Source organism: Pholcus phalangioides, unplaced genomic scaffold, assembly GCF_987345545.1.
Source record: "Pholcus phalangioides strain wild (caught in Gottingen) unplaced genomic scaffold, Ppha-v1.0 ptg000024l_1, whole genome shotgun sequence".
NCBI lineage: Eukaryota > Metazoa > Arthropoda > Arachnida > Araneae > Pholcidae > Pholcus > Pholcus phalangioides.
The window spans coordinates 16275167-16299573 of NW_028301616.1; the positions used below are offsets into that span (position 1 = coordinate 16275167).

The following is a 24407-nucleotide window of genomic DNA, read 5'->3' on the forward strand; positions in this document are numbered from 1 at the left end:
GTGGGATGCCAGTTCCGGTTCCAACTTAACATATTAATTCTATGAAATGTAAAAAAATTGCCAAGAGATATGAAGCCCATCTCTAACAAGGTTACCATACCACTGAGGGAGAAATCTACTAGAATGATAGGAAGACTTCTCCCCTTTTTCTCTTCAACTTCCATTCAATTAACATTGGAAAAAAGGTTGCTTGACTGCATGGGTTAGGTCTCAGACCCAGATATATCTTTCAATATATATATAGTTCCTCGAAATAAAAATAATGACACCATCCAAAGTTGGCATAGTAGATAAACGAGTTTGAATAGGAAATCGGTGAGAATCTCAAGATTCTGCCATCTGTTGGTAAATGAGAAAAATACATCTGCACAGGTTTCACAGACCCAACCTGTGCACTTTTGGGTTAAGCTGTCCCTACCCACTTATTAAATGATTAAAAAAAATTCATGTTTGAAAAATGAATCGCAGTGTAATCCAAATATATCCCAGTCCCTTGTTAGTTCGAATTAGCAGGGTTCTGCTGTATATAGTCCCTATATTTCTTGACACAAGTAATGCTTTTAACACATTTTAATTAAAAATTAATCACAATTTAATGAAATTTCACACCAAAAAATGATAAGATTTTGCTTTTATTAGTATAACTGAAAAAATTATTTTTCCCAACTAATTTTCAAAGGAAAATACACATAACTGGTCAGGGAGGGTTTATATGAGATCTTCGAATGCAAAAATTACAAGCAATAAAATTTTCATAGAGAGGGGGAGAAAAATACAGAGGATAAAAGAAAAAAAAAATCAAATATTCTGAATCCTTATATACAGAGTGTGTCAATATTATCATACGGTGCAGATTTTTAGCAAGGATAAACCTTTCTCGACTTTACATTTTTACACCCTTCACTTGTACAGCAGTTTTCAGCATTATACACCAATTTACACAGATAATAATGTTCGAATGCTTATTATACACCAATTATAATCAGCAAACAAGATCTTTTTTTTTGGCTTTTCGATAGCAAATGAAAGAGCATAACAGATAAAAATTTGCACTCTGGGGAAAAAAACCAAATGAACGCTAGCTCGTAAAAAAAAGAAAATGATCGAAATATACAGCCCTACCAAATATACGTAAATCATCGTTAAATACATAAACTACATTTAGCTAGCGAATAAAATGTTTTTTTTTCTTCTCTTTAATAAAATAATACCACTAGCCACTTAATTCCTTTATACAATCATTCAAAGGATATGACATCAGCACGTGTGTGTATATATATATATTAATATTCTAGCGAGTCGAAAGCCATATGATCAAGCCAATAACAAGAGCCACAACGAGGAATACTATGAGTAGAAAACAAGTCTTGCGACGAGCAGCCACCTGAAAATATATGAATATAATAATTGTTTTTTAAATATATATTTGATTTAGAAAAAAAAACTCTCTAGAGCAAGGTGATTTTTTCTCAACCCACAATAGATCGAGACTTTCTGGAGAATATGCCGAGGTGAACTCAGAAAGGAAATTCTACTAGTCTCCACCCTGGTCCTCTTAAAAGTTCACTAGTCAGGACAATAGGATAAAGGTTCCATTCCAGGCAGCCACCAGTAGACTTTCCTTTCACCTCAGTGTAATAACCAGGAAGTTTGCTTCCTTAAACATTCCTCTGTTTCATAATTATTCATATCAGTAATACCAGTGTACCTACTTCATCTCACACGCCAACTCTGGCCATGTAGCTATACTTCAATTTGCTGCCTTTAACAATTTGAGTTGGAAATGGAGGTGGTGGTTGCCTCATGCTCATTACAGAAAATATCTTATCTATATTCTCCCCCCTGCTTTGAATCTGAGGATTGGCGGAAACTTTCACGATGGTAGATGAGCTACTTACCACCATGCCACGCGGGCGCTGATACAGTATACCTCGGCTAAGGAACCCCTTGTAGAATTTTCCCACTAATGACGTTTTTAGTGGTTTTTCAATGCGGGCTTGTAAAATATTCGTAAACCCCGGTGCAAAGGTCTGGTTCATTCACATTTATTCATTATTAGTTTTAAGTTAAAAGTTTAATTCTATGAGAAAATATGAACGTCTACCTTTTTCCGGTTCTGTTTTAAGCCGATTTATTTTGATTGTTGCCAAACTAGATTATAGTTTTAATGTTCACATTCAAGAGTACATGCAAATTGGGATAAAATGATATATTTCTGTGACGGAATAACACCTGTAATTGGGTTAGTCCGAATATATAAATATACCTCATATGGATGCACTCATGGCACTACCATCACTCATTCTCACTACTTATTATTCTCTTAAAGAGTTCATATTAATAATAATGTTATAGCTAAAATTGTTTGTGTGTCTAGGCAATTGTTATATTTGCTGGCGAGGCCATACATTTTAATATTTATGACATGATGTCACTCTCCACTTGTTAATGCAAGATATACAGAAAACTGGATGTTGTGAAGATACTTATTTTTTGAGAGAATTTGATTTGAGAGAATACTTATTTTTCAAGGAAGGAAAAAACTCATCTCTGCTTTTACCAGGAGTCGAACCCGGGTCCCTCATTTGCTGGACGAGTGCTCTCACCACTACGCTACAGAGAAGATAGAGATTTTTCTTCATTGGAGCGTATATACGCCAAACGGGACCATGAAATGGACACTCTGACACGATCAGCTAATAGTTCATGGATGACAAGCCCCCAGATGGCTATATATATATAACATGCTGTTGCTCTCCACTTGTTCTGTATATCTTGCATTTTAATATTGTATCTAACAGTCTCATTTAAGCTCATTGCATAAATTCAAAAAGTTTTGAAATTGCCATGTCTCACAATTTGACAACCACTGGTTTAAACTGATATTGCATTAGAATCTGATGAAAACTACATCTTCCAAAGATGATCTATAAAAATTTACATAATGTAAATTTAAGAAAATGGATGGAATAAAATAGATCTATGGAAAAACAGCTCACTTTGTATTCGGAAGCTTTCTGTAACTGCTGAGTCCCTTCAGATACTTGAATTTGAGTTTGTTCAACGCACGCTTCAATGCTATCTGTTAATAAAAGCAATAAAAGAATATGCATGGAAAGCTTGGAAATTTCTGCAAAATAATGATAAATTCATAAAAAGAGGAAAAACAGACGTTCATAATGTTGCGAAACAACGGGGTGGGTGGACTGGATACATCGTGTAAGTGAAATACACTAATCACGCAAGGAAACGCACGTCCTTCGTCATCACACTTTATTTACGGGAGACATTCCACTTAACATGTTGCCAAAGGGAGAACTACAATACTCTTCATGCTTTTGGCATAACCCGCCATTATAAAGGCTTCACATTTATATCGTAACACTCCTCCTTGCCAAAGCATGACGAAAGGAAAAATAACGTTGATGCGCTTCATCCTCCTTGCCAGCAGCTGGTTTGCTGCTGCTGCTGGACTTGCGGGTCTTTGGCTCATTCTCTTCCTTCTCGTCCTCTTCGGCACCGTTATCGACGTCGGATTCATAGTTCTTCGATTTCTTACCTTGGTGACCATCACCGTGTTTCTTGGACGGCAAAACTTCATCCTCTTCTTTCTCTCCAATACCATTTCTTCGTCCTCTTTTGTCTGCCGGCCTACGGCCTTTCGCTTCAGTAACTTTGATTCGTAATCTGAATCCGAACCGGTGTCGTCATCACTGTCCTCCTCCTCGTGTTCGGAACCTTCTTGCTCGTCATCTTTAGCTTTTGTCATCGTCGCCTTGCGCTCGCGATTTTTCGGACTGGCTTTCACGTCGGCGGTACCATCCTTGTCGGAGTCGTCGTCTTGGTCGCTTTCCTTGGCAGCTGCATTAGCGGGTCTCTCGCGCCTTTTCCGACTAGAGTTATCGTCGTTATCAGTCGTCTTCTTAGCCGATCTAGCTGCCCGACCACGTTTCCTGGTTATCGGTTTCTCTTCAACGACAGCGTCACTCACTTTGCCAGCTTCCTCAAGAGTCACTTGTTCTGCTTCTTCTTTTATAGCTGCTCTCCACATTTCTGCATCAGATGATTCCATCGCTTCTTCGACGGTGGCGGGATCCTCGATCCGAATATCAGCATTAAACTGCGCTTCATTGACAGCTTTGTATGACACTGGATTCCCATAAAAACTTGTACGTCTTCTTTGTCTCTTGCTTCTTCTAACATCTGGTGGTTGATTCGCAGTGGTTGTAGGCTGTTTCGACTTTCCAACCATTTGCTCTGCATGCTTCAAGTCGGGCAATGCATCCCTTAGAGAGGCTCCAGGAGGTGTCACTTGTACCTCTTGGTCATTTAGATTGACTATTAATTCACTTCCTTTCAACTGACAATCTGTTTGACTCCTCCTGAATGGAAAAACAGTCTCATCAAACCTCACATTCTTACTGGGGAAAAATATGTCTTCGTCTACGTTCCACAACTTGTATCCCTTGCCTCCTTCAGGGTATCCAATGAAAACGCATTCTTGTGAGCGCTTTCCTAACTTTCCCTTTACTTGCGTTTTATTCATGTGCGCATACGCTTTGCAACCAAAAATTTTAAGATGACTAGTTTTGACAGGTCTTTTGGTCCAAAGTTCTTCGGGTATATCTCCCTGGATAGCTTCAGATGGGCATTTATTCCGCAAATAACTGGCGGTAACGACGGCATCTGCCCACAAGTTGTCTGGAACCTTCGAGTCTAGAAGAAGACATCTGGTCATGTCGAACAGGGTGTGATTCATTTTCTCGGCTACCCCATTCTGCTCTGGAGTTCTAGGGACCGTGAGCTGCCTCGATATTCCATTCTTGTTCAAAAAATCGTCAAATTCACGACTGATATATTCCCCTCCATTGTCGCTTCGTAGAGTAGCGATTTTAACTCCATGGAAATTTTCAACAGTCTTTTTGAACTCAATAAATTTCTCGAGGACTTGACATTTGGATTTCATAGGCTTCACTACTGCATACCTTGAGTAGTTGTCAACAAAAGTGACAATATACCTTGACCCTCCTTTAGATGTAGGCAGGATAGGTCCTGTGACATCACTATGAATGAGCTGAAGTGGCCTCGATGCACGTTTGGTCTCTCCTTTAGGGAAAGGAATTTTTCTCATCTTTCCAAGGACACAAGTAGAGCAAATATTTCCATCTTCCATTGCTTCTGCACAACTAATGACAGTGTCATCCTGCTTCATGAGCTTCTTCACTGCATTCAAATGAAAATGTCCTAAGCGTCGGTGGATAAGATCCTCATGCCTTGAGATATGCGCTTTATAAGTCCTCGCTTCTTCAACCTTATAAAGTCTCCCACTTCTATATGCAGTAAGGATTACTCTATTTCTTTCATTAGGGTCCTTGACGATGGCCTTGCCTCCTTGAAATGAAACAGTCATTCCCATCTCCTCGATTCTTCCCACTGAAAGGAGGTTACCGTCGAGCTCTGGTACGTACCGAACGTCGGCTAGATAGAATGTTTCTTTACCACAGGATTTAACAGGCTTCAAAACAACGTCACCTTTTCCAACCACTTTCATTTTTTCGGAATTAGCTATTTCCACTTCGGACTTCACAGTTGTCAAGTTGAGAAACTTATATTTTTGTGAACACATGTGCTCCGTTGCACCACTGTCTAGATACCAATCACAGCTAGGCTTCTTGTTACCAGCGTTGGCAGTCAGTGTCCGATTCGCGTTCTGCGAAACCTTATCGGCCCGATGGGACGTGTTCTTCGACGGGCAGTTTCTGGCTATGTGTCCCCAAACACCACAGGAAAAACACCGAATTCTTCTCTCCTTATTTCTGGAGTACCTCCCTGATTGCACGCGAGTTTTTCCTGTATCATCAGTTTTAAGAGCTCTATCGCCCACAGCTACGCGATTCGTTTGCGTATGGTCACGCAGTAACTTCTTCTCTTCCACAATCAGACGCGATTTTACCATTTTTGTGGACAGTTCGTTCTCATCACGCTCTAAGTTCAGTATCAGACCTTCGTACTCTTTGGGTAGACCCATTAACATCACAAGAGCGACTTCCCTGTCGGTGAAACCATATCCACAGGACGCTACCTTTCGATGTAAGTCCATCAATCTTCCCAAGTATGCACTTACGCATTCGTCAGGCCTCATCGACACATTAAAAAAGTCTCTAAGAAGCTGCAGTGCGTGTAATAATCCGAACTTCGTGTGAATGTCCCTCAAGGATGCCCAAGCGTCCCTCGCTCTCGCACAGTCCGCGATATCGTCTAAAAAGTCGTCTTCGACCACTAAAAACAGAAACGTGAGGGCCCTTTCATTGGTTTTCCTCTCGTCCTCTCTCAGTTCTGGTCCGTATCCGGGTTCTATGGCATCCCAGCAGTCTTTCTGCACCAGTGCGGCGCGCGTTCGTATACTCCACGCGTTGTAATTGTCCCTATTGAGCTTTGGAATCTTCAATTCCTCCATCTCTGTTAGGCTTAGTTCCGCGCGTGTAGAATTTTTTTTCGATCCTTTGTGAAATTAGATTTAACTTATCTACTTCCCACTTACCGATGAAACGTCTATCCAGGAGCCTTCGTGCTGATAACGTGTTGCGAAACAACGGGGTGGGTGGACTGGATACATCGTGTAAGTGAAATACACTAATCACGCAAGGAAACGCACGTCCTTCGTCATCACACTTTATTTACGGGAGACATTCCACTTAACATGTTGCCAAAGGGAGAACTACAATACTCTTCATGCTTTTGGCATAACCCGCCATTATAAAGGCTTCACATTTATATCGTAACACATAAGGTTATATTTCACCTCAGACAAGATGAATAATACAAAAACACACATCACACCGAAGTGGTTTCAGTGAAATCAGGTAGTATTGTGTAAGTGCTTGGATTGATTAATGATGGTTTTGCTTACCAATGACTTCTCCTTGTTCATGAACAAGAGTTGCGAGATCCTTGAAAATTTCATTAACACCAACGATATCAGCCTAAATTAACAGAAAAATGAGTATTTACATCTATGCTACTTATAATTAGGAATGGTCTGATTAATCCAGTTGATTAACAGATCAATTGTTAATCACAGTTACAAATTTTAATTGACTCGATCAATCTGATTAAAATTTTATTACAATTTTTTAAAAGTTCATAATTTATTTCGATTTGTTTGATGAAACAAATCAAAATAAATTAACACTGACAATTATTAAAACACTGACTATATAGATATCTTATAAAAATTACACTCCTAGGTATAAATTCAGATAAGTAACCATATTTAGAAATATTTGAATCAATATTTTGATCAAATTTTTCAACATGGGAGAAATACAAGTTATGTCAACGAAAACTGATGATTTCAGTTTCAAATTAGATTTGATGGAAGTTTCAGAAGAGAAGACTTAATACTTGTTGTCCCCACTATGAACAGCAATTTTCGTAATCGAAAACATTCCCCCAACTTCAGTACTATTTGGGAGCATCTTATAGGGAGAAAAGTAACAGTACGGAAATCGAAAGTAGTAACTAATGTGAGAAATGAATGATTTAAAAAAAAGATCATAAAGAGTGCAGCCTTAATTTCTTAATCTATTCTAATAGTTATACTGAGAAATTGAATTTTCTGGACGTTATGCTGAAACAAATATTTGGAAGGAAAAGTGATTTGTCTCCTCCAGGTCCCCTTGCATAGGAGGAGATAGACTTGGAAGTCTGGGGGGGACACGGTCATTATTGCTGGGGAAGCAAGATGTCAATTTATATATACACTAGCTATAATACCCGGCGCTGCCCGGGTTTTCCTCAATGAGGCTTTTTTGGATCACGTGATATCTCCCTCTCTTTTTCTTGAGGGACATACAAACCGTGTCCAAGTTAACCAATATGGCGACCTGCGCGATTCATGAAATAAACAAATATAGATTTACGCAGAAACGTAGAAATGAATATATATTTTTTCTTTTTTTAAGGAGCGCTAGGTATTTCGACCCCCCCCCCCCCCTGAACTTCAAGTTATCCATCTGTCTGTTCCAGCTTCCAAAAATCCTTAGTTAAAGCTGTGGAATTTTTTCGATGCACTTTTCACGGGCTCATAACTAATTTTAAAATATCCTAACCCACATGAATTTATGCAAATAAATATCAAAAGAGACAAAATGGAGACATTAATTTTCATACTTGAGAAGATATAAATGAAATCAATGATATTGCTCGAATATCCAACTCAAAAGTATAGGTTTGGCTAATTACTTCATATTTAATCTCCTGGGCTTCGTATCTCTCTAAGCGAACTGAATATTTCAAAAATCGAGAATTCAATACAATTTTTAAAATTATTGATAGGGTGGAAAATCCCACTAATTTCCGCATTAATTTTAGCACTGATTTCTATGAGGATCACCCTTTTTCTGACTCTCAAAGCGATGATGATGATGATGATTATGACGTTTATTCAAAAAGCCTCATTACTGAGAGTATATTGAAAATGTGGCAAACCATTATAAAGGCATAAACTATTATACATATACTAACAGGATTAAAGAAGTGACAAACCGTTGTAAAGGCATATTTTGCCCATTTGGAGCATTCGCCCTGGGCTGACGGAATTTTAAAGTAGCCTATCGTTCAAGTCGGGTCCCATTTGGTATATATGCAAAATTTGGCGACGATCGATCTAAAATTGTAGATTTGTATAGAGAACATACAGACACACAGACAGACAGACAATCAATTTTATACATATAGATTAGATCAGTGGACTCTACCTTCGAAGCTGGGGGGCAATGCCCTCCCACATGCCCCCCTCCCCCGTATCTCCATCCATGATACTGGCAAGTGCGCTAACCAATACGCCAGAGACACTTTTCCATTCCTTATAATTATTATATTACATTAGTAGCATGAAAAAATGCTATCTCTTAATACAAAACACCACCTGGGGTGAAAATTGCTGTAGTTAAGGGAGGCTGTGATGCCTCCACTCAGTGCTTCACGCTAGGCCCGTCATTTGGGGGGGGGGGGGGTCAGGGGAGCCATTGCCCCCCCCCCCGGCTTTTGAAAATACACTAAAAATGGTATATATATATAAATACATTGAGTACATGTTCTTTGCCCCCCCCCCCTCAGAAAAAGTTGAAATGACGGTCCTGCTTCGCACTAATAATGCATGTTATAAGGAATTGAAAAGTGTCTCTAGTGTATCGGTTAGCACACTTGCCCATATACAAAGGACTTGGGTTCGATTCCCAGAGGAGGCAAATCACTTTTCCTTCCAAATATTTGTTTCGGCATAATATCCAGAAAATTCTATTTCTCAGTATATTTCGGGCCGAAAAAATACCATCTCTTAATATTCTAATAGTTGTTTGCATCTAGAGAATAGGTGGGTGAGAAATATATTTTTGTAGCATCAATTAATAACAAAAAAAGTTACCTAATAAGTTTGTTATACAGAAATAGCATTTGAAAATTCCATTAAAACATTTGATTAAAATTTGATTAAATATTTTTGATTAACCAGTTAAAATTTTTAATTGATTCAGTCTTACTTATAACTTAACAGAAATTGATTTCATCACTAATAGTATAAACTGTGCATAAAACCTTGTAAACATTCATCTGAGGAATTTCTAACAAATTATTGTGAAAAGTTGTGTAATGCAAATTATGTGTGGCAGTATTAAATTTATGATATCACAGTTATTTTTTATTTTTGTTCAAAAAATGCTCCTATCCATCTTTTCCTTATTAGAAGTAAAAGCGACAAATGCATGAATTGTAGTAATCTATATAAGTACAGTAGGACCCAAATTATCTGAATTAATGTTGACCAGACCTACCTCGGTCAATCCAAACCTTACAGAATTTTGACATTAAATGAAATAAAGCCATCGATGGTGGAAAATAAGGGGATGCACAAGTTATTTTTCAATTACTATATAGCTCAATAAAATGATCAAACGAATACAGTATAAATTTAAATGAAATACTGTAACATACAACAGATTTCTCTGCAATCTTTTCTCTGAATCTCAACTCATTAATACAAGAAACTTTCAAAGATATCAAGCAAAGAATATTGAGCTCACAAAAATATTTCAGTGTAGTTTTCTATATATAAAAATGTACGAAAAACTGGAAAAAAATCAAAAAACTAGTCGAGAAACAGATTTTTTTTTTCAGTCAGATTTAACAAGATAATAAAAATTGAAAAGATTTTGATTTCTTTTGTGGATCCAAGTGGAAGGAAGTTAAAAGAATAGTAAATGAAGCAGTTACCTCAAGTTTTCTTACAGCATCCTCTCTTTCTCTTAACAGTTCCATGTTTACTTCTTCTTCCATCTGTAGTGAAGCCATCATCTGCTTTTGCTGCATTTCAACTGGGCTGATTTTGAGGGGGGGGGGGAAGTAATACCCAAGATTCAGATTAGATGTAACATGATAGTAATTAAAAAAAATCCAATATATAACTGCATTAATAAACAATCATTTTTGCCACGAAAATAATTATATTATATGGAGGACAGAAATGACTCATTTGTCAGAATTATTTTTTCTCCCTTGACATGGTTGTGGCCATTAAATACTTTACATTAAAATCATTTTTGCCAATAATCATGCAAAAAAGTAATGCCTTTTTTCTTTTACCAATAGCCTGGTCACTAGAACATTAAAAATTCTTTTTAAAAGAGCTCTGTTTAGAAAGAGTCGTTTAAACATCAGTACAAAAGTTGTGTGTAGAAAATTAGTTGAAAATTTGTTATTAGCTAAAATCTGTGTTTGTAATAGGCAATATAATATAGCACAGATAAACTATACAAAATTCATAGGAACACAGGGTTGAAAAAATGTGATATGTGAATATTCGTATAATATATGTATTTATTATAAGCAAGTATCCAACTGTATATACAAAAACGTTTCATCCTACATAAAACTCACCTTGTAAGTTCAATCAAATTGGAGGTCTTATTTGAATCATCACTGGAAAATGGACCCTAAAAAAAATTGGGAATGAATATAACTTGAACAAATTCGTAAATAGTCAACAAATCTGGATTGTTTGAGTGGCTAAGCAGTCAGAGAAAAAAATTTGGGCGATTGCCACTAATCTTTTTACAAATTTTCTTAACATCATCCTTTCAACTTCGCCGGACTACAAGCAAATTTCATCACACATTTTTAAAAAATTACTTACACTACCATAACCGGAGTTGGCCCTTGCTCTCATGACACTTTCTTTCTCCTTCGTTGCAGCAGTCCTCTGAGCTTCCTGGAAACTCCTGAGAGCATCTGAAAACTGATTGGTCAACCTCTCTTTTAGAATCTTCCTCTGGCGCTAGATAGAAAAAAAAATGATGAAAATATATTCCATCTTTACATAGCAAATAAATGCATGTTTTTTTCCCCTTTGCATATTCCATATCATAATAGGTGCATACACCAGATAAATTAAATACTTTTTGTAAGGTAGACAAGTAATTTATCAACTTTTTGAGCAGACATTTTCCATAATAAGTAAAGACCTTTCTTATTAGTAGTTGGCAATGACTCCCTAAGCACAATATGCAGAAATCTGCTATGTACGTCACAGAACAATCTGGAAGAATTTTAAGAAAAATGTAGAAAACACTATTATGGGAATAGTTGATAAGGTTTTCGTGGCCATCATTTGATAAAAATTGTTTTTTCGGGTTCGAAGACCGTCGTCCGTTTGAGTTTGTTCTCAACGTTTCCCCAACACTAGTGGTTGGCATCATCAGGAGAATTGATAAACTGGATCAAAGTCAAGTTTTCCGGAGTCTCAGGTTGTATTTATGCACATAAGTGGCTTGAACTACACTATTGTTTTGCGATTGGTCAGTTGATTCTATGGCTGGCAGCGTATTGTAAACAGTTGTTATGCTGGTAGAACCTGATTGGCTGAGAGATGTGGAGTTATCTGATTGGCTGTTGTCATCATTCTGTTGCTGGACCTTGAAGGGGAAGGTTCTTGTTCTTCTGAGAGCTGGTGTCCAGGATCTGCTCAATTTCAAAGTTTCTTCTCTTCTATTATAGCTGTTTTTGTGCTTGTATATTTCAATAGCCTCTCTGTAGATTCGTGGGAAGAAGTGGTCAACATTAGCTATTACCTGTGTTTTGCTGAACTGTACACTGTGGTTGTCGTAAAGCGCATGCTCTGCCACCGCCGACTTGAAACTTGACTTTGATCCAGTTTATCAATTCTCCTGATGATGCCAACCACTAGTGTTGGGGAAACGTTGAGAACAAACTCAAACGGACGACGGTCTTCGAACCCGAAAAAACAATTTTTATCACTATTATGGGAGTTTTTTACTGCAGAACATTTCCAGTAAGCAGAGGGCTCATTGCAAAACAATGCAAAATATTCTGCTTTAGGGACAATGACCTTTTCTAAAATAAAGAAAGTAACGTTAATATTAAAGCCTTTCAAGAAATAGCGATCAAAAGTTTGATCTAGCAAATGCACAGATGTGCAGTAAAACCTCGGGATAACAATACTCTGCACACCAAGAAAAATATTTTTGTAGAATGATTACCATTATATTGAGACAGCAATTTTGACATTATAGTATAGGCTTTACCAAACAAGACTTGAAGAAAAAATATTGTTGTAGAGGGATATATAACGATACTCGATATATTAATTTATCATTATACAGAGTATCGTTGAAACGAGGTTTCACTGTATTACTATTTACCTGATCAGAAGCATTCTGAGGATTTGGAATTTTGGATAATTCCTTCAGATGATTATTAGTGTCCTTCACTAACTGACTGGTGTAATGTTGAACTTGATGCCTACAAGGGACAACCAAATAATATTAATAGTAATCAGCAGATAGATTTTTGAAAAGACAAGTTTAACTATAAATTTGGTGCAAAAAAAAATTTTCTTTTAAACATATACATTTATTCTTACCAAAACTATTTTAAGAATACAATCACGCTTTTTACTCAACATATCGCTCAGAAAGAAAATTCCTTTTAGTCGATAATATCTGTGATACGGTAAACTTAAAATAGTTTTAGCCGCCAATCAAAGAATTAAGATTTTAATCTAGACACAATACTAAGTGTCCTAAGAATGTGCAAGAATTTGGTCCAACCAAGTCGCAAATAAAAATGAAATAAAATAGCGATAACAAAGGAGGCTGTCATCAAGTTTGGATGTAAAACTGATTTTTTTTACTACTATTGTCATTGTATTTTGAATTTAAACTTTGAAATGCAGTGAATTGCAAGTTTAATCTGCTTCCTAAAAGTCACTCATATCAAACTACATTACTCAAAGCAAGAGATCTCATTTAAAGTACAATCATCCAATGACTGATCACAGCCCCAGTGGATCATCTAGTGATGATTTACAGCCAATTTCCTCTTACAGACGTTTACCATGAAAGATATATAATTCAGTTGCAGTAAATTTTGTTGTAACGAGTTGTAACTATGTATACAATAGGCTTTATTTGTATGTTTTAAGCTTTTGAATAAAATATTTGACATTTGAACCAGTTTTAGTGATTATTTTATACATCTTATTTGGATCACTTATAAGTTGACATGCTTGTAACTCAAGGTATCACAGTATTCTGAGTAATAAAAATTAGTTTAATATCCAGGCGCAGAGTTAATCATCCGTTTAGAAGTTGACCGATTGGGGGAGGGACAGGCAGGACCAGTTTCTCATAAGTTCAGGCCCTGGCCAAATATGAATTTTTGGGTTTTTTTGAAGAAAAGGTGTGGGGGGGGGGGTACACATGCATATACTACAAAATTCAGCTAATTTTGGTGGCCTTGCAAGAAACAGGCTCTGATTGAAGGACTAACTATTAATGTCTATTAGCTTTGAATGCCTTTATATTCCAAATTCAAATTATTTGTGAGCATGCATCATTCATAATTATAATAAAAATAAAATATTAGTACTTGTTCAACTAATTTCACGTTTGCTGAAAACATTGAAATTAATTTTTATAATTAACATAAGCAAATAAATCGATGCTTAAAAGTTTAATAACTTAAGTGAGAAATAAAAGTTGAAAAACCAAATAAAGCAAAAGAAAATGGCCAATTCAAGTTATAAAACAAATCAAATCAATTTTTTTGTTGGCAAAATTAGCATTACAAGCCTAACGTAATAGAAAAAATTGAAGGAAGAAAAATTTTAAAATTTTGTACAGGTTCAGATTCTGACTTCATTTTTGATTCGTCAAAAAATATTTAATTCACAATGAACTGGGCATGGCAGTGATATTCAAATTCATGAACATAAAATTAACAAGAAACAATAACATGAAATAATGCATTTTAATATGATAAACAATTAAATATAAATCTTACAAGAAAAACGACAAGTGTGTGCAAGAAAATATTTTCAGCCAATTTTCAGAATAAATTTTTGTAATTCTAATCACATTTTATTGGTGTTTCACATTCAGCACAATTTTTTTTTTATAAATATAAAAACTCAATGAGATAATACTCACAACTGCGATCGCAGACTCTCACAGTCTTGCGGCGTGCTCAACTGGCTGACCAGCTTTTGCATAGAAAGCACTAGGTATACATAAAAAAAAAAGATCAGGCCGTTGATCAGAGCTTGGAAATAAAAATCATCGAGTTGAAATGACATGGACAACTGATACGCTGAGAAGAAATGAAATCAAACTTACCATTTTGATACACTTTCTGCACATTGGTACCAATCACTTGTGAGAGGCGGCTGAATTCCCCTGACCCAGCTGAAAAATTGAAAATTACACTTCTTAGAAATTTGAAATTTTCTCCTAAGGTTTACAAATGATACAGTGGTGACTCATTATTCAGTGTGCTCAAATTTCTCTGGACTAGAAATGCTTGAAACATCACAGGGTAGCTTATATTGAAAATGATGTTGAATCCTGTAATAGCCCTGATCCTCGCTGATGCTGTACCGATTTCCTTTAACCCCAGAAATTTGGAGTGAACAAATTTTTTATATCTAGGGATTACGTATGTTAAACTGTGACTCAATTTAATTCTGAACTACTTATAGCAACAAAATTCTGCAAAATAAATGGAGATTAATCAGAGTTTCACTGTATTATCCTGAAATTCAACGGTTTCACTATTCAACATATAGTTTGGCAACAATACAATGTTGAATTGTGAAGCACCAGTGTATTTGGTGATTTAAATCTGTTGTGGCCAAACTTATTTTCTAACCTGCACAAATTGATGGCACTGTGTGTGTCCGTTATCAAAATTTTGGTACATGCCAATCCTTTAAATAACATTTCATTGATAATTTTTGTCACACCACAGTCATTTTCTACACACAAGGGCAAATTGTCTGGTTTCCAAATGGCAGCATTTTTCATACTCACAGAGGTTGGTGCACTAACCCCCTTGGTGCAGGGCTCCCTGCGGTAGCAATAGTTTCTGCGGCCATGTTGCCGTTTCTGTTGTACCCCACCATCAGGAAAGTTTTGGACAAGTACGAACTAGGTATCAGACTTGCTATACCTCTTAATATCTTTTGGTACCTAAGGATAACTTATCCTTGACCAAAGCTACAGAGTCCAAGACATTTCATATCTAAAATATGTGACAGTAGAAAATGACATACCTCCCAGTTGGAAGAGAAGTTTTCAGGACAAAAGACAGCCATTGCGAGTTCATTTTCCTCAACATTTACTCATTTTTTTCAATTTTTCTGAATGTAACTAGTTATTCGTGATGAATGAGGCAAAGCAAGAAAAACAATTTTTTTTTCCACGTGCGAGAGAATATTCAGGAACAGATATAGTGAATTTGGCTTATGAGCTGCAAAAAGACCGCCATGAAAAAATGTTGTGAGCAGGAAAACGCTTTCAATGGAAAATCTTGAGTATGATCAAGAGTTGGAAACCACAAAAATAAGGGTGGATTCACATCTACAGACACTCACCGTGTTGTGTCAGACATGGCACACATTCTTTAACATAAAAATGCCGTTGATGATGCAATACATATGAATATGTTCATTGGTTTTATGTTTAAGAATGTTTGAAGTGTCTGATACGACACGGTGAGTGTCTGTAGATGTGTCACGCTAAGGAGGAAAACATTCTAAATGGAAACGTTATAAGCGGTATGGAAGGTACATAATCAAAAATTTTATTTTGAGCATCAACAATATCATAAAAAGGTTTCTTCATGCATACCTGATGCTGTGGAATCATTCGAATAAGACGCATATTGGTATCCATTTGAATACGACATCTTGACAATTTTTACAACTGATGGGACGAAAAAAAAATTAATTTAAATCATATAAAATATATTTATTATGCTAAAGTAAATTTTAAAAAACAAAAATGATTCAAATTCACAGATTTTATGTAAGAAAAACCCACTGTATTCAAATTCTACAGGAACCCAGGTCACTGAACACTCTGGGTAGGGTTTATCACGAGATACCCAAACTAAATTTTACATTGGTGTTTATAATGATAGGAAGGGCTCGACAAATCGAATAAATACTCAGGCACCAGCTCAATTTCTTAGGAGCCAAGCATGGTATTTTGCTCAGGAAAAACAGTCCTAAAGGCTCAATTACATTAGGCGAGCTAACTAGCTACTCCCTTGCAGTTTTATTCACTGCTACTAAAGTCGTTTTGTGTAATAACGTTATCAAGTAAACTCTAATCTCGCTCCGCTGTGAGTAAAGATGAAGGGTGGGATACTTTTCTTGCTACCTTCCGGATGCAATATGGTTGTGGCAACTTTTGTTCCCCCTCTTACTTTGGCTCGCAACAGAAGAGACAGACAAAAAAATGTTTCTTGCTCATCTAGCAAGTGGTTTTATTAGTCCTGTATAACTGAAATTCGATGTGGTAGCTGAAACTGGTTCACTCTTGCCAGCTACTTTACTCGCTGGAAAATAGCTAGTAAACTGGCCCAATGTAATCGAGCCTTTAATATTTTTTTTAATTCTGTGATGTTTGGTCAGTACATGGTTATTCCAAAATCACATTTTTGAGATATAAGCATTTTCATTGTCATTTAAAAAACCAAAATAAAGCATACACACAAATACAAATGAAGATATCATACATCAGCATGTTGTTTAGCCGTACACATGTATTTGTCTCACTTCTAATTAGTTATAATTAGCAAGACTTACTTCTAGATCAAAAAGCCATTTTTTGCAGATACAATGTTCTGATTAAACACAACAGAATTTTTTGCATAATAAAAGACTTAGCATAATGAAATCAGAAAATTTTGTGTGTCAGCCTTAAGCCCTGTTAACGTAGGAAATGAAAAAAGCTGGTGTAAAACCTGCTTTAAGAATTTCCACCAATTCCAGCTTTCCATTTCTTTCCTTACGAGGGTGAAAAAAGTAGTCAAGCGGTGCTAGAACTCCCAATGCTACCACAATATTGCATACGCAAACATGGCTTTAACCTTAATTTAGTAACCACATTTCGAAAATTTAAGGCACCGATACCAATTTTCCAGTCATCATGGTGACCCAGAACCCCAGGATTTGTCCAGCCCTAATGATAGGATTTCAAAATTCTCTCTCAAGTAAAAAACTGATTTTTTTTTTTATCTGGCTGGCTTTCTTGAAGGTCAAATTATTTCCCTGTGCCAATATGATCCATGACACCAAGTTTCCCAGCCGCCGAAAGATGAAATAAACAAGTGAAGTGGTCAATAAAACATCGATAGGCCCACCAAAGTGTTTTTCAACTTGCAGTTCATGAGATAGTTAATTTTCATATAATATAGTGCAACCCCCATAACGGTGCAACCATAATTTTTTCTTTGGCGATTTCCTTTCTAGTCTGTTGGTGCTTTTCTTCTTGATCAGAGATGGTCTGCCATTTCCTTGTGAGTTTTTTTCTGTCTGCTATTACTATACTTTCCTTAGGCTTATAGGTTGCCATTTTTATTTATTTTTTTCTGTTGGTTATCCTCTGAGCGTTACACCTCCCTCAAAAAGATCATTAGTATTAGTAGGCTTTTGTATTGAGTGTTGTATCTGAATAGAGTCCATTAGCATTTCGGATCTTACTTTTTCTCCGGTTTATGTGTTCTATTGTATATACTATTTTTCCAGTATATCACATCCAGATTTCATTGCCAGAATATCTCATTTTTTAACATAAGTTGTATGTTTTGCATTTCTATTTTTAAAATATTAATTTTTTGCACACAAATTGTTTTTATTTTAATTGTGCAATCATGTTTTTATTGAACCCGAGACCATTCTTGACTAAACTCAGAGCTTTTTTTGCCCTCAACCGTTGTGTTATTTAAAAGAGCGTCCAGGTTTTTATTTATATATATTCCAGAGAACATTTATTTGTATATCGGAAGAGACAGTTGTATTATTTAAAATTCTATATTTGGTCCAGCACCACGTGGAAAAAGGTCAGTTGAAGCCTCAGGTGCAGAAGGAACTGTCGGGCCCCTTTTCAAACTAGAATAAAAAATGTATTAGAAAAATTACATTTCTCTGGGCCTGGTGCATCCATGTTTAATCCGCCTCTGTCCAGGATGTTATTTTTAATCTTGAACCCTTATTTAGTCTAGGAATGTTATTGTTTTTGTCCATTTTTTTTAATCATTTCTTCATTTTAACAGCCATAGTATATCCCTTTTCGGCAATGTGTTTCCAATACTTTTTTTGACAAGAGGTCCAAAAGTATTACTGTTTGGCTCTTAACTACTTCTCGTTATGCTATCAGACGTTTTTGTCACCAAAGAAAAAAAAAAAAAGTTCTTCTTTTGATGGACATTCCCTGTTTGTGGATAAACTTTTGGTCCCATGCTGTCTGCTATAAAGAGATTCCACTGTAGTACAGCAGAACCTTGATTATCCATGTGCAGACTAGCCAGGCTATAAAAATTTCAATATATTTCGGGTGTTCAGCACTTCTCTATCCATGTTTTTTTTTTCATTGGTTATGCAAGATTTTCTGAAACTTTGGGATGAAAACAAACATGTCCATTTTGTAGGACTGGATTTCTTCATTTCCTTTACAGAACTGTTCTTTTTCTCATTCTCAGAGCTACACTCCTATATCAATGCATTGAAACAGTATTCCCCATATTCACACGGACATCATCCTGGGTACAACTGACACTCAAATTACAGGAAATGCTGGCAAGTTAGTCAAAATGTGTTTTTTTTCCTCCTTGCAACTGAAAGATAAGGCACAAGAATGGTGTAACTTTGGATGTGGCCACATGACTACATTCATTCATTGGCTGTAAAAGCACTATTCTTTGTGCCATTCGTATTTATAACTGCATAGAATGGCTGATAGGAAACAGTGTTTTTCTGTCGAGAGAGATATTCGTGATCACCTTCCCCAACATTATCCTGGATAATCGAGGGTCTACTGTCATCAACGAAACCCAGTATATTAGTAGTACATTATTCAATAAACAATTTTTTTATTAGACTTTTTCACACAAAAGAGGTATATATATATATATATACACAGTGGATATAGTTATTTTAAACAATTAAAATACATAAATGATTTTTTTCTCCCCAATTCGGTTATTTTAAATCACTTTTTTCAATCTCGGCAGTAGAGTGTTTTTCAAATATCCGTGCTCACCTTCCACACCATTAGGCCAGATAATGTAGGTTCTACTGTACTTTCAATGCATAAATGACATTCAGTGCTGTGAAACTTCAATTCATTACTCCAATTATAATGGAATGTAAATCATGATAATAAAATCGATTTTAAGAGGGAGGCGGTTAATCCGTTTTCACCACAGGGGGGCCTCCACAACAACGAAGGCCGAGAAACACTGCCATACTGTATAATGTATCTCAAACGCTAAATATATAAGAAAATTACTGAAAAGGTAATGCATATTACAATACACATTAACAACGCAAATCGCACGTGGGAATTCTCGGAATCGTGAAACAAAAATGAACTCATTAAATTTCAAAACAAAAAAATTTCTTCAACAATAAATTTGTGATCAATAAATAGGTAAAGGTAACATATATAAATACGTAAATACAACATGTATTTTCGAGAACAGTTAAATAAAATGAGCTTAGGTTGGAATTTAATGAATTTTAATTGCATTATTAATCAATCGGGAGGGGGAAAACGCCTCTCGTGGAGTAAACATACCGTGACGAATAAAACATTCATTAAATAATGAAATATTCGAAATTCCTAAATTAAGATGTACCTTTTCGCCTACTTGAACATGTAAAATTGAATTTAATGAGAGAAATTCAGAATTATTTTAAACATCCGCAGCGCATATACGATTTCATTTCATTACGAAAACGTATTGTCATTTGAGTTCCAGCTCAAGAAGGAGGAATGCACTCGAGGAGGAGGAGGAGGAGGCGCAGCGAGTTTCTGAATGACGTCATATTTAGTCTTTTCTTGGGAAGAGGTGGGGGGGGGGGGGTTGCTAAGGAAAACTTAGTTCAACAGCAGTCTAACATTTGCTGCCATCTGTTGATGATGAATCCAAACTCTGTACGTATTTTCCCCACTAGATGGCAGCATACTTCTCTGAATGCTTGGGAAAAATTTAGTCAAAAGGGAAATTTCGCTGGAATAGGTTACCATCACTGCTATGGGAATAGGTTTTACGCGACGCGTGAACCGAACTGGATCATTTCGCGTCGGCAGAAACATGTTACATAATCGCGCTACGCCCATCGATGCTGTAATACTTGAATGGCCCCATACAGTACCGAAATCGAAATTTGGCACTCTCGCTTTTTCTATAGCGAAAGCTACCAGAACATTATTTTTTATTCTATTTATTCGTTAAGTGGATAGATGGCAGTACATGTTCCGATTTGATTTTCAAAAAAAGAACGTGCCAAGTTCAAACAAAATAATATAGCGTTAGTTGATTATTTCCTCAGGGAAAAACTTTTTTGCCCTCCTCCAAGATTATATCCGATAGATCAGCGTTTCCCAATTAAGGGTTCCTGGACCACCAGGGGGGGGGGGTCCACGGCTTTTTTTTTAAAGGGACGGAGGGGTGCGGTCCACTGCTCAATTGTAGAATTTCTGAAGAAAAAAAATAAATGGCGAGTTGGAAAAAAATAAATAAATAAATAAACTACTTAAAAAAGGAAAGCCTCAGTTAAATTAACGAGCAAAAGCACCGCTTCACAGCGTTGCCAGATTGCAGCAGTAATATTGTTAGGATTTGACAAAAATTGTACTTGTGGCGACATCTCTCCATTGGAGAATGAAACGTTGTTTTAGTTGTTTTGCAGTCCATTGGATCAGTGGTTCTCAACCTTTTTTTGTCCATGGCCCCCTTTCCACCATTTCTCATTCCTATGGCTCCCTCTTGCGAACATGAATAATTTTCTACCCCCCCCCCTTCCCGCCCGTTTTTCCATTAGAAGATAGTTGTCCAAAAATTGTCCGAAGTGTATAAATATGTTTGAATTTAATTTGATTAATATTAAATTTATGAAAATAACGAAAGAGCAAAATGAACGTAATAGAATACAGTAAAAAAAAAATATATAGTAAATTATTTTCAATCAATGTAAATTCTGCGCTTGAAGACGGTACAATGTCATCAAGTTACTGGATGAAATTTGTATTATTTCAAATTAGTTTATTTTTGTGTAAATGATTATGGTTTCGTCGAGAAAATGTCAGTCGTAGCTTCCAAAATACGCATTCTTGTAGTGATAAAATTGCAAAAAGTGGTAGCAAGCAGTTTTATTAATTTTATTCTCTTCATGCGGATAAAAGTAGTATATAATGAGGGAGTCGCCACACAGAAATGAATCACAATTGAAAAGTTCAACCTTTCACATCGTTTTCAGTAATGTATCAAGGATATAGGTTCATGTTGTAGCCATACTATGAACTCAAAAAAAATGAACTAAAATACGTGTGAAAATTTTTTAAATATTTGTTTGAAACATTCATTCCAGAGAAATCATGTGCGCAGTCACGGGGCCGGATTAACCATTAAGCAAAATAAGCACGTGCTTAGGGCATCGGTACAAAAGGGGCACCACAAAAAGATATCATATGGTATTTTCTTTTTAATGCACGATTTTTTTTTCAACATCCATCATCCGATAGAAGATCCTAAAATTGTAAGAACACTTGATTGTATAGTTGAAGATCATTATCACAAGGATGGCACGAAAGATGAGAATCTAATAATATTGCAAACTAGACTTCACATTATTGCCAAGTTTTTCTCGATTAGCTTTTCGCAATTTTCATAAAGTACGCCCAGGGCTGTCTTAACATCATCATACGCCCAGGGCTGTCTTTAACATCATCATACGCCCAGGGCTGTCTTAACATCATCATACGCCCACATATAAAGCGATTTTTCTGAGAGGCACTACTACCTATAGCTAAAAATTCCTACCTACCTACCTATTTGGATATTTACTCTTGAAAATCGGAACCAGATCTAATTGTCACTTGGTTGCCAGAAGTGACCAGATGGGCCCCATGCAGCAAACCAAGTTCTACAGAATAAGGACATGATTTTTTTGTGTCATTGATGATTTTTTTATTCATCCATAGAAGTAAAAGAAATGCTACCAGGTGTAAATTACAAACTTGACAATGTATTTAAAAAGAAAAAATACCCAGTATATATAACGGTGAATCGTCAGAAATAAGATACCTATTGGCAGGGCCGCAACTGGATACTTGGTTAGCCGGGGCAACTACTCATTTAGGCACACCCCCGCCCCCCACCGTAATGCTGAAGGATAGGTTGAATGGTTGAATTTGCTCCCCCTTTTGTAATGCGCCTGGGGCACCAGACTCACCTGCTCCCCCCCCCCCACTAGTTGCGGCTCTGCCTATTGGTAATATTATGGCCATTATAAGATTGAATGGTTCCTCCTTGGAGTGTTGTTACAGTTTTTATCTCATCAACCGTTCGTCGTAGTGGTATGGTTATAATTTTAAAAATTCTCAAAATGTGACCAGAAATTACCCTGTACGAGTTTCGAGGATCAAAATACAGTGTACACAAAATAAAAAATGTAAATTTTTGTACGATCCCTCCCTCTAATTTCCAATCAGATACAGTTGTTGCTCTTTCTCTTCTGAGCCCAACAAACAAATCACATGTTTTTAACTGCATTATTCCCTGAGATATTTAAATTCAAAATCGGAGACAGGTCCGGGTTCAGGAGAATTTCGCGGCCCAATGCAAAAAATATTTTTGCGGCGCCCTCTAAAAACATTTTATGTAAGTGTTCCCGACTTACAAACTTTTCGAGTTACGGACGTAAATCTTGAAGGGGAATTTTTTTTTTCTATTACTCTCATTTTTTCATTATTTCAGGAACGCGTTGATAGTCTGGATCTTAATCAAACACGATATCCATTGAGAGGGAATGGCATTTAAATTCATTTTGCAAAATTCATAGATTATTAATAATAATTAGCGCGTGGTCCAGCTGCTGACACTTCATCGTGGCTCGAATCATTGCTATTGAACAGTCATAAAATTTTGTCATACTTTTAAAGCGCTTCATCATCTCTTTATCAAATATACGTTGCAATTCGATAGCTTTGATCATTTTTCGAATCTTTTATAGCTGTTTTTGTGTAATTAATGTAAATTAATAGAAGTAAAGGAATCAATTACTGGAATTCCATGACTTCCACAAGAGTAGGGCTGACAGGCAGGATCGTCGTAATAGCATCATAGCCAACCGCCCCCGAGTCAAGGGATTTTTTGGAGGCTCTACCAGAAAAATTCGACTACGTCTCGTTTTTCTGAGGCACCTCTTCTCTTGAGGATCTTCGGGCACGGCCCGGGGAGAGGGGAAACATGCGTTAAGACGGCACTGCCTAAGATTCGCACCAGGCGTCCTCTTTTTTCAGTTTTGAATCTGGTAACCCTATCTGAAAACCACATAATCCGTGTTTTCACTTATTTGTCGATCATCCATATTGTCCGTATGTTTCAGTGGAAAGAAATAATTATTTTTTCTACATAAAATCGATTCTTGCAAATGTACGAATTTTGTTACCGAAATTTTCGTCTCATAAAAATATTTTATGCCAAAAAATGACAAAGAACTCTCTCTCTATCTCTCTTTCATCATCGCATGAGTTGCCTGAAATTTCGAGATTAAATGGCAGCACCAACAGTATATAAATCAAGCCTCTGGAGAGAGTATGATGTCAGCGGTCTCCGCCTTGGCAGTGCTGAGAACCGTGTCCCCCAATATCTTTCGTCGGAACATCACGTGACTCGGTGAAAACAAACACGATCTCCCCCCCCCCCCCTGTTATTTTCTTATGGCATAAATAGGAGTTTAAAACAATAAATGAAAAAATAATTTCAGCATGGACGAGATAATTCCAAAATTAATGAAAGTTATAATTTCAGCATTAATGGAA

General features: G+C 36.4%; 1 protein-coding gene across 1 annotated transcript; it reads right to left on the minus strand.

Annotated features, from left to right (window-relative positions):
* Positions 1–616: 616 nt before the first annotated feature.
* On the minus strand, positions 617–20362 carry LOC149068852 (syntaxin-12-like). Its single transcript, XM_089250685.1, has 11 exons — positions 20218–20362; positions 16203–16277; positions 14691–14759; positions 14505–14574; positions 12717–12816; positions 11192–11332; positions 10936–10991; positions 10273–10378; positions 6911–6983; positions 3000–3082; positions 617–1384 (listed from the first exon to the last, which is right to left on the minus strand). The coding sequence occupies exons 2-11, from the start codon at positions 16258–16260 to the stop codon at positions 1292–1294; spliced, it is 849 nt and encodes a 282-aa protein (XP_089106811.1). The 5' UTR covers positions 16261–16277; positions 20218–20362; the 3' UTR covers positions 617–1291.
* Positions 20363–24407: the final 4045 nt, after the last annotated feature.

Coding starts and splice junctions, on each gene's coding strand:
- LOC149068852 (XM_089250685.1), bottom strand. CDS start 16,260: ATGTCGTATTCAAATGGATACCAATATGCGTCTTATTCGAATGATTCC. Junction 11,333..12,716: donor CTCAGAATGCTTCTGATCAG/GTAAATAGTAAT, acceptor TTTTCTATCTAG/CGCCAGAGGAAGATTCTAAA. Junction 3,083..6,910: donor TGAACAAGGAGAAGTCATTG/GTAAGCAAAACC, acceptor TTTTATTAACAG/ATAGCATTGAAGCGTGCGTT.